Genomic DNA, 8,144 nt, shown 5'->3' with positions numbered 1-8,144 from the left:
TTTTTTTTGCATAATCCTCAAAATTTTTAATCAAACTATTAGTCAGTATTGTATTTTTATATATTACAAATTTCAAAAATGGTTCTCAGTACGTAGTGTAGGTGGCAGCACACATGATAATACTGTGGCGATACACACATAACAACCGGAAGTATTGTCATGGTTACAATATAAGCAACAGTCTTACTAATTATTTTTTACTTTTCACTTGTGTTACCTCGTGGAAATAAAATAGTTATCCATTAACATCACGCTTTATTATGGACTCGCTTTGTCGAAACCCATAAATTTGGTGACTCCGACGTGATAGCGGACCGGAACCGTGTGATATTTTTTTTTCCGGTAAACTCAGTTTTCGGTGTTTTACGGATTTCGAAAAAAAACCGGACCTACACGCCACGAACGACTACGATGACTTCCCTTTTTACGACAGCTTCTTCAGCATGCCGGACGACGAAAAGTCCAACATCTCTAACGAGCAGCAGACCAACGACAACCACGTGGCCGCATTGAACGTCGTCAAACCCAGCCAAGTACTTCACCGTCGTAGAGAACACTTTCCTACTCCACAAGATAACCTCAGACACAACGAAGTACAGGCACGTGATCAACACCTTGGAACCGGACCTCATCGACCTCGTGGGCGACATCATCGACAATCCACCGGAAGATGGCAAGTATGAATCGCTCAAAACATACTTGCAGACTCCGCGGAAACGAGGATGAAGAAACTTCTCCGGGGCCAACCGATGGGAGACACGAAACCAAAGGTGTACATCCAGAAAATGCGAAACCTGGCTGGCGGAAGATGTGACGACGCCATCCTGAGAGCACTCTTCTTGGAGCAACTCCCTGAGCAAGTACAATTCATCCTGGCTGTAAGCAAGAACACCGACCTGTCCGACCTGGCTGAGATAGCGGACCGTATCATGGACACAATTCGACCATCGATAGCGGCAGTTCACGTGGCGCATCGCTCGACGTCCGTCTCTCCAGATATAACAAGGACCATTTTACCGGAGGCCTACGACCTCGGTCAGATCATGCTGGCAATCAACCAGCTACGCAGCGACTTTGAGGCTTCGAAGAAGCGCGATTCCCGCTCTTGAGGACGGTGACGCGGATGGTCACGAGAACGCAGCGTCAGCAGACCATGGGATGGAGCAAATTCTGAAACAAACGAACCAGAGGTATGCTATTATCATAAGAAGTTTGGTAAAGAGGCGTACCATTGCAGGACACCCTGCGCTTGGAAGCCGCAGGGAAACTAACGAATCCGGCGTGCATCCAGGCAGCCGCAGGAGACGTCCCCAAACCAAAACGCCTTCTCATGACCGACAGCAAGACAAACACCAGTTTTCTGATCGACACGGTCGCTGACGTATCCACGCTACCAAAGCGATACGCCAGCTCAAATAAGTGTACCAGCAGGGTACTCTACGCCGCTAACAAGACCGAGATCCCGACGTTCGGAGAACAAAGGCTGATGGTCGATTTCAGTCTACGTCGACCATTCGAGTGGACTTTCGTAGTGGCAGACGTATCCCACCCGATCATCGAAAATGGCTTTCTCTGGAAAGGTAACCGTCACGGATGCCCCGACGCTCAGTACCATCAACACCTCCGCAGAATACCACGACATCCTCTGCAAGCACGTTGAGGTCACACGACCTGCGAGGTTCAGGGAGCCCAAGCACGACGTTCAACACTACATCGACACCCGCGGTCCACCTTGCACTGCAAGAGCTCGACGACTCTCTCCCGAGAGATATAAAGCCGCCGAAGAGATCATCCGAGTCTAGTTAGCCGAAGGGGTCCTAAATCCCTCCGGTAGCCCATACGCCAGCGCAATCCTCCTACGAAAAAAGAAGGACGGCAGCTGGAGACTATGCGGTGATTATCGATNATATACAATGGTTTACTGCATCTTTTCTTGTAAAATTTTAAATTTACATACATAAAACTATTATTGTCGATGATAAAAACATTTGTACTTATTTGTCCGATAATAGTGCATACCTGTTAATAACAAATTCGTTAAATTATTTGTCACCTTTTAGATCTCTTTTCATTTGTTACACATCTATTAAAATTGGAACTTTTATTTTCACTAGAATGTCTCACGGAAGACAGATCAGATTCTCCCGAATAAATTAAATTCGATGCGGGAATAGTGGTATCATTTTTATTAACTGGTGTGGAAGTACGCTGTGTCGACCTACCAAAAGTACTATTGGAAGCTGGTATGGACGAAACATTTTGCAGATATTTATGCAATGAAGTATCATTATTGGTTTCGTTTGAACTATGTAAATCACCTACATGTCTTCTCTGCTCAATACACTCAATAAGACTAATTTCACTAGAACTATTTTTATCAGTTATTTTTACTTCTCGTTCTACCTTGAGATCTACTGAGCTAGAACTTGAGGTAAGGGCCAAAGCTTGTTGGGTTTTGCGCAATGTCGCAACCGCCCACCCCATTCCTAAACTTTTTAGCATCTTTTCTACACTTTCTACATCTGTGGCACTTTCATTTGATCCACTACTCGAATTCTCCTCTATTACCACTTTTCTTTTTGGTTTAGATTGAACTTCTTCAATTAATCCCTCGCATGTTTTAATGTTTTGTTCTTGATTATCACATGGCGGAGAACAGGGTCTAAGTTCAAAACTTTTGGAAAGATTTTGTATTCGTGTAGTAAGTTCTCGAGCTCTCTTTAAAACCTCTCCACCTTTTTGATATAATTCCTGAGGTCTTGAACACATTTTTTTAGGGGAATTTTGTTCACTATGGATAAGGCGATCTATGACAATCTTTTTTGGGGAACTACATGCACTTCTAGTGCATTTTTGCGGAACCACTTCTTGTTCAATTACAGATGCAGAAGGACAAATTTGAGAAACAATTTTTTGTCTTTGTAACAGTTTTAATTCTTCAAAGTTGGAATTTAGGCGTGGGAAGCTTACATCGTTACACTCAGTATTTTTATTTTGTTCACAATTGTAATCGGGTGCAAATTCTACTGTATGTTTAGGCGAATTTCTTTTAGGGGATGTACTTCGCCGTATTCTTGATGATGTGAAGCTGTCAACTTCGGTAATTGACGAGAGCTCATGTGGATAATTAAGTATTTCATCGTTAAAACGTTTTGCGTTAAGAAGACCTCTTGATGGAGGAGGTTTATTAGGTTTCGCAGTACATTTATTTGGCATTTCGTCTGTATGAGAAGTATAAGGACCAAGCCCTTCCCATTTCGGAAGACATGAAATATCTGAGACAAAGGGAACGAAATTAGGTTTCGTTTCCGATTGTGTTTTATCTTCGCACTTCTCGTGATCGTACACGAGATTTTTGTAACGATAAATCAATTCTTTTTCGATTGAATTGTCTACCTCTTCAGAACTATCAGCACTCTTGTATTGATTCTGTGGTTGAGCATCATCAGTGGTGCATGATTTCTCTAATTTGCTTAAATTTTTAATTCGTTCTGTCAATGCTTCATCTATTTCAAGTAATTTCTTTGTCAATGAATCTTCACCTCCCTGACTACTTGTTACAAATTCTGAACTATCTGTTTTTGTTTTATCGGAATTATCACATTCTAGTACTGGACTCTTTTTTTCGATTTCTAAATACTTTGTTGAACTGTCTTCTACATCACCGTTGTCACTTTGTTCTTGACATGAAATAATTTTATTTTTTTCTTCTCTTAAGTTCTCAATAAGTACAGAAAGGCTTTCAATTTTCTCCATACATTTAACAGTCATTTCTTCATAAAGTTTTTGAAGAGAGTCAGATGTACCACAAGGTAACTTTTCAGTTTCATTCTCAGCAGATCGTTTTAATTTTATGCAATTATTCGAGGCGGACTTATAAGATGACGAAGTAGATTCGCAACCACCATTACTCGAACTACTACTCAAAACACTGAACATTTTTTCAAGATCTTTTTTACGTAAGTTGTATTGTTTACAAATACTCCTTAGTTGTGATATAGTTTTATTCTTTTCGCCTGCAAAAAGCGTGGAATCAGGGGTAGAAACGCTACTTACACTGCTCACATTCAGTTCTTCAATACTTGTATGGGACATTCTTAAAAGATGTTTTATATGATTTAATAACTCGGGGTTAGAACGTTTATCTTTAAGTAAAGTGTTTTCGCTTTCCAACAAATGATAATTTAAGTTTCCTTGCTGAGGCTTTCTACATAAAATGTTATACATGCCAGAGCTATTTTCTCGTTTGTCTTTTATATATTTTGTAACAGAAGACGTAAAATTTGGTGGGCTCACATATGAAGTTGATGATGTACAATTTGTAGAATTTTGAGTAAGCACATCTTTCCAAGACTTTTTGTCTTGACTGCTGGAAATCTTTTTACTTACTGGCGAAGATTTTTCAATCTTTTGTGGTTCAGTTACTGCAGCATACAAATCTGTCTTTAGCTTTTTTGAAGTGACTCTTACTGTAGCATCTTCTGATTTTTGCATATTTTTAGGTTTATTTAAATCACAGGCTAAAATAAAAAAATTAATACAAGATATACTTATAAAAACATTCACAAAGCATTTTAGCATTTACCTTTATTACTTTGATTTTCCATTAAATCTTTCACAGTAAATACGACTCCTTTTTCATCATTCGATGTTGGTGTGATTTGAATCTTGGGCTGGTTCGCTTCTTCTCCTACTTTAATTACAATTTCGCATAATTTCTCACAGGAATCTTTTTTTTTATGCTCGACGATACATGGACATGCAAATGTTGAAGGTAGTTCAGTGAGTTGCTTTGATCTTGGAGAAGTCTGGGTGCTAGTATTATGCACCTTTAATTCTTGAGAGTTTACATTTTCGTGGTCAAGCGTCAATTTCGCTGGCTTACTACACGATTCGTTTTGTTGTAACTTTTTATGGTCACTTTCCAATTCCTGTTTAGTTTGCTCTTTTTTGTTATAAAATCCGCATTCTAAATCGTTTAAAATTTGATGCAACCTACTTCCTTCTGGAACTCTTGAAACTTCTTTATCTAGTTTCTCTTTTTGGTCAATAAGTTTTTCTAATAAATTCCTGAGCATATTTTCATCATTTTCAATTGGAGTTGGAGACTGTTCTGGGTGTTTTACTGTTTGAGTGTATGAACAAACATTTTCAGGTGCTGAGGAATCCTTCTTGTTTACGTCCCACGTTCCTAAATTTATACCTGTAGGTCCATTTCTCATGTCTATTATTTTATAAGGCAATTTGTCTTCGTCTGCAGCGGATACCCTTTTAGGTAACGTAATCGTTACTGCTTTTGGAAAACAATTTTCATAAGCAGTTTCAATCGTATTTTCTTTCCTTTTTTCATATTCTTTTCTTCTTTCTTCACTCATATGATATTTAGGATCATCTTTACCAATGGAAGCTATACGTTCCTTTTTCTGCAAGAAGGGTAATTTGCACATAATTTCTTCATAGTCACGACAAATCTTTTCTTTCTTTAATGCATTATAACCTCTAATTTCGGCATACTTGTCGTCTTTATTTTTTTCTCTTCTCGAACTTTCATCTTCACTTGACTCTATCACAATAGATAAATTATTTATTGGGATCTTTTGAACAAGATTGTTGGAGGGAGCATAACTGCTGGAATATTTAGTAGCATCATCATAAATTTGAACTTTTTCAGTAGTTTCTGGCTTTAAAGTTCTACTTATTCCTTTTATTGGCTTGGATAAAGAGACAGATGGACGTTTGGGTACTTGCATCGATTTTGCCGAGGAAGTTACGTCTTTACACGATGTTAGTTTCGAAGAATTTGAACTCGTTTTCGTTGATTTTATTTCAACTCTTGAAGAACTCGAACATTCTTCAGAATTTGAAATTACTTTTACATCAGCCTTTGGAAAGTTGCAATGTTGACATATATCTCTATGATTTACTTGTGTACATTCGTTAACTTCTTGTGATGTTGAAGTAGATCTAACTTTAGGTTGATTTGTAAAGCAGCTTCGATCAATAGTAGTACATGTTTGTACTTCTTCACTTAAAGTTTCAGGATAATTGCAATAAACAGACTCAGAAACCATTTTATTCTCATTAAATCCATAGCAAGAACAAAGACAAGTTTGAAATTGGCCTTGATTTAAATCACTCTGCACTAATGCATTCTTTTTATCATCTTTTACTTGAATGTCACGGTCTCTTCGTTTTTCTTCATTCAATTTTCTGCTCATAATATGTTCTGAAATCCGTTTATCAAGTATAAATTGCTGTTTTAATTCTGGTAATCGTTCACTATGTGTGATCATTGGAGAACGAGGACTGTCAGGGCTTAAAGAATCTTGCAATTTACAAGCTCCCTCCAATCTACTTTTGCTTGTAACATTTTCCACAGCAACCTTTTCACTTTCTACTCCAGAAAACAATTTATTCCTCATGGGGTTCCTTTTAAAATCAGTTTTTGTAGAAAAAGCTTGTTGTGCTGGAGTTACTAATTTTTCTGGCAGTGTATACAATACAACTTTCTTTGGGGATGATACTGGAGATTGATCAGAAATACGAACTGAAAGTTTTTGTCTTCCTGTTGATTTTTTCATATTTAAATTTTCATCTCTTATTTCAAGCTTTTTAGGAATATCACTTTCGTCATCTTTACTTTTGTCTTTTTGCTTCTTATTAGACAATTCTGAAGAAATTGACACTTTTTTACCTTTTTTTTTAGGGCTTGGCTCATTATGTACCATTGCCTGAAAAACTTTAATTTTTGATGTCTGCTTGCTTTCATTTGATGTTTTAATTTTTTTTGAGGGAATTTCAGTCGAAGAACTAGAACTGTCAATAAGTTCTGACGAGGATGTACCAGATTTATTTTTCATATCTTCTTGATACATCTCTTCAATTTCATCAGTGCACTGAATTTCTTTTTCCTGGTGGCCACTTTGTTCAGAATCATTAGGGAGGTCCAAATAAAATGTATTCTTGATTTCTTTTTCATCATTTTTACTTTTACTTTTTTTCCTTTTGGTAAAATTGGTTATTGCCAATGACCTGCTATTTTCAATTTCTCTGGCAAATTTTTTTTGTTGAATAGGCACTGATTTTTGCATAGATTTTTCATTTTTTTCTATCTGGAGCTTTTCATTTGCTCTTTCTCCTCGTTCAAGCGCAACTGCCCTATTTTTTCTTTTTCTTTCTGCAGCTAGTATTTCTTCACTAATTTCAGTTGATATCTTGGGTGGCACTTCGAGACTACTAAGACACTCTTGATATTTCTGTTCAAATTCCAGTAATTTCTGAGCTTGCCATTTCCTCAAATTATGCTGCTCAGAAGACGAAGCTTGTTTATTGTTTTCTTTGGCTATTCTTTTACGCACATTATGTGCTATATCCTTCGATTGCTGCCGAACCTTTAAAGATGTTTTTCTTATATTCACCATTATTTATTTCAATACACCAAGCATTAAACTTAACAAATCCCTTCAGCATACTTACCTGCTCTAATCTAATTTTCCTCCTTTTATTAAATTCTTCTTGCGAATTAGTAATCACCATCCCTCCTCTTCTAACGTTAATTGGATTCCCTTTAACATGCACATTAATTGACATATTTGGCAGTTATTCACCTGAACTTAAGTACCGTGTAAATCGGTTGAAGGCAACTTTAACACCGATAATGAAAGAATGAACCATTTTAAATCAATAATTCCAAAAAAAGCATGGCAAAAATTTGTCAAAACTCAAAAGAGACGTATGACAACATCAAAATACAAAATTGACGTTTTGAATTTAAAATTAACGAGCTAAGGTTTCCCACATTTTCCTCAACCTCAACTCAACAAGAAACTGTCACGTTTTGTTTTACTTATATTCTACCGTATAAGCAGGTATAAGACCTTGTCTATGGATAAGACTATTTCCCTGCAAAGTGCTGCCTCTAGTGTATAACAGTTATATTTAAATTAGTATCACTATATATTTTTTTAAATTATTTAGTATTTATGATTATGAACTTTCTATAATAACAATGTACATTATCCCAATTTTCCTATTATCCGGAATTATTAAAAATGAGCAAGTTGAATAAAATTTGTTTTATCCTTAATATAATTAATGTGGATTACAATAATTATTTAATGACATTTTTTCAACCAAGAATGTCT

At 36.8% G+C, this 8,144-nt stretch overlaps 1 protein-coding gene across 2 annotated transcripts; it reads right to left on the bottom strand.

The window, feature by feature from the left end:
• Positions 1–1,912: 1,912 nt before the first annotated feature.
• LOC108744739 lies at positions 1,913–7,879 on the bottom strand. 2 transcript variants are annotated; one of them, XM_018480646.2, is made up of 4 exons: positions 7,622–7,879; positions 7,477–7,565; positions 4,586–7,391; positions 1,913–4,520 (listed from the first exon to the last, which is right to left on the bottom strand). In XM_018480646.2, the coding sequence occupies exons 2-4, from the start codon at positions 7,534–7,536 to the stop codon at positions 2,050–2,052; spliced, it is 5,337 nt and encodes a 1,778-aa protein (XP_018336148.1). In that variant the 5' UTR covers positions 7,537–7,565; positions 7,622–7,879; the 3' UTR covers positions 1,913–2,049. The 2 variants fall into 2 exon arrangements, with proteins under 2 accessions (XP_018336148.1, XP_018336145.1); XM_018480643.2 differs by having other exon boundaries at positions 7,477–7,878.
• Between the last annotated feature and the right edge of the window lie 265 nt (positions 7,880–8,144).

The sequence above is a fragment of the Agrilus planipennis genome, unplaced genomic scaffold, assembly GCF_000699045.2.
Source record: "Agrilus planipennis isolate EAB-ADULT unplaced genomic scaffold, Apla_2.0 scaffold46, whole genome shotgun sequence".
NCBI classification, from domain to species: Eukaryota; Metazoa; Arthropoda; class Insecta; order Coleoptera; family Buprestidae; genus Agrilus; species Agrilus planipennis.
Note: the sequence above shows the minus strand (reverse complement) of the source record. Positions and strands in the feature narration are given on the sequence as shown.

Bases quoted from the DNA above. Each gene is read 5' to 3' on its own strand.
- LOC108744739 (XM_018480643.2), bottom strand. From the start codon at position 7,590: ATGTCAATTAATGTGCATGTTAAAGGGAATCCAATTAACGTTAGAAGA. The intron at 7,392-7,476 runs GTAAGTATGCTG...ACATCTTTAAAG, and splicing joins GGAAAATTAGATTAGAGCAG to GTTCGGCAGCAATCGAAGGA. The intron at 4,521-4,585 runs GTAAATGCTAAA...TTTTTATTTTAG, and splicing joins GGAAAATCAAAGTAATAAAG to CCTGTGATTTAAATAAACCT.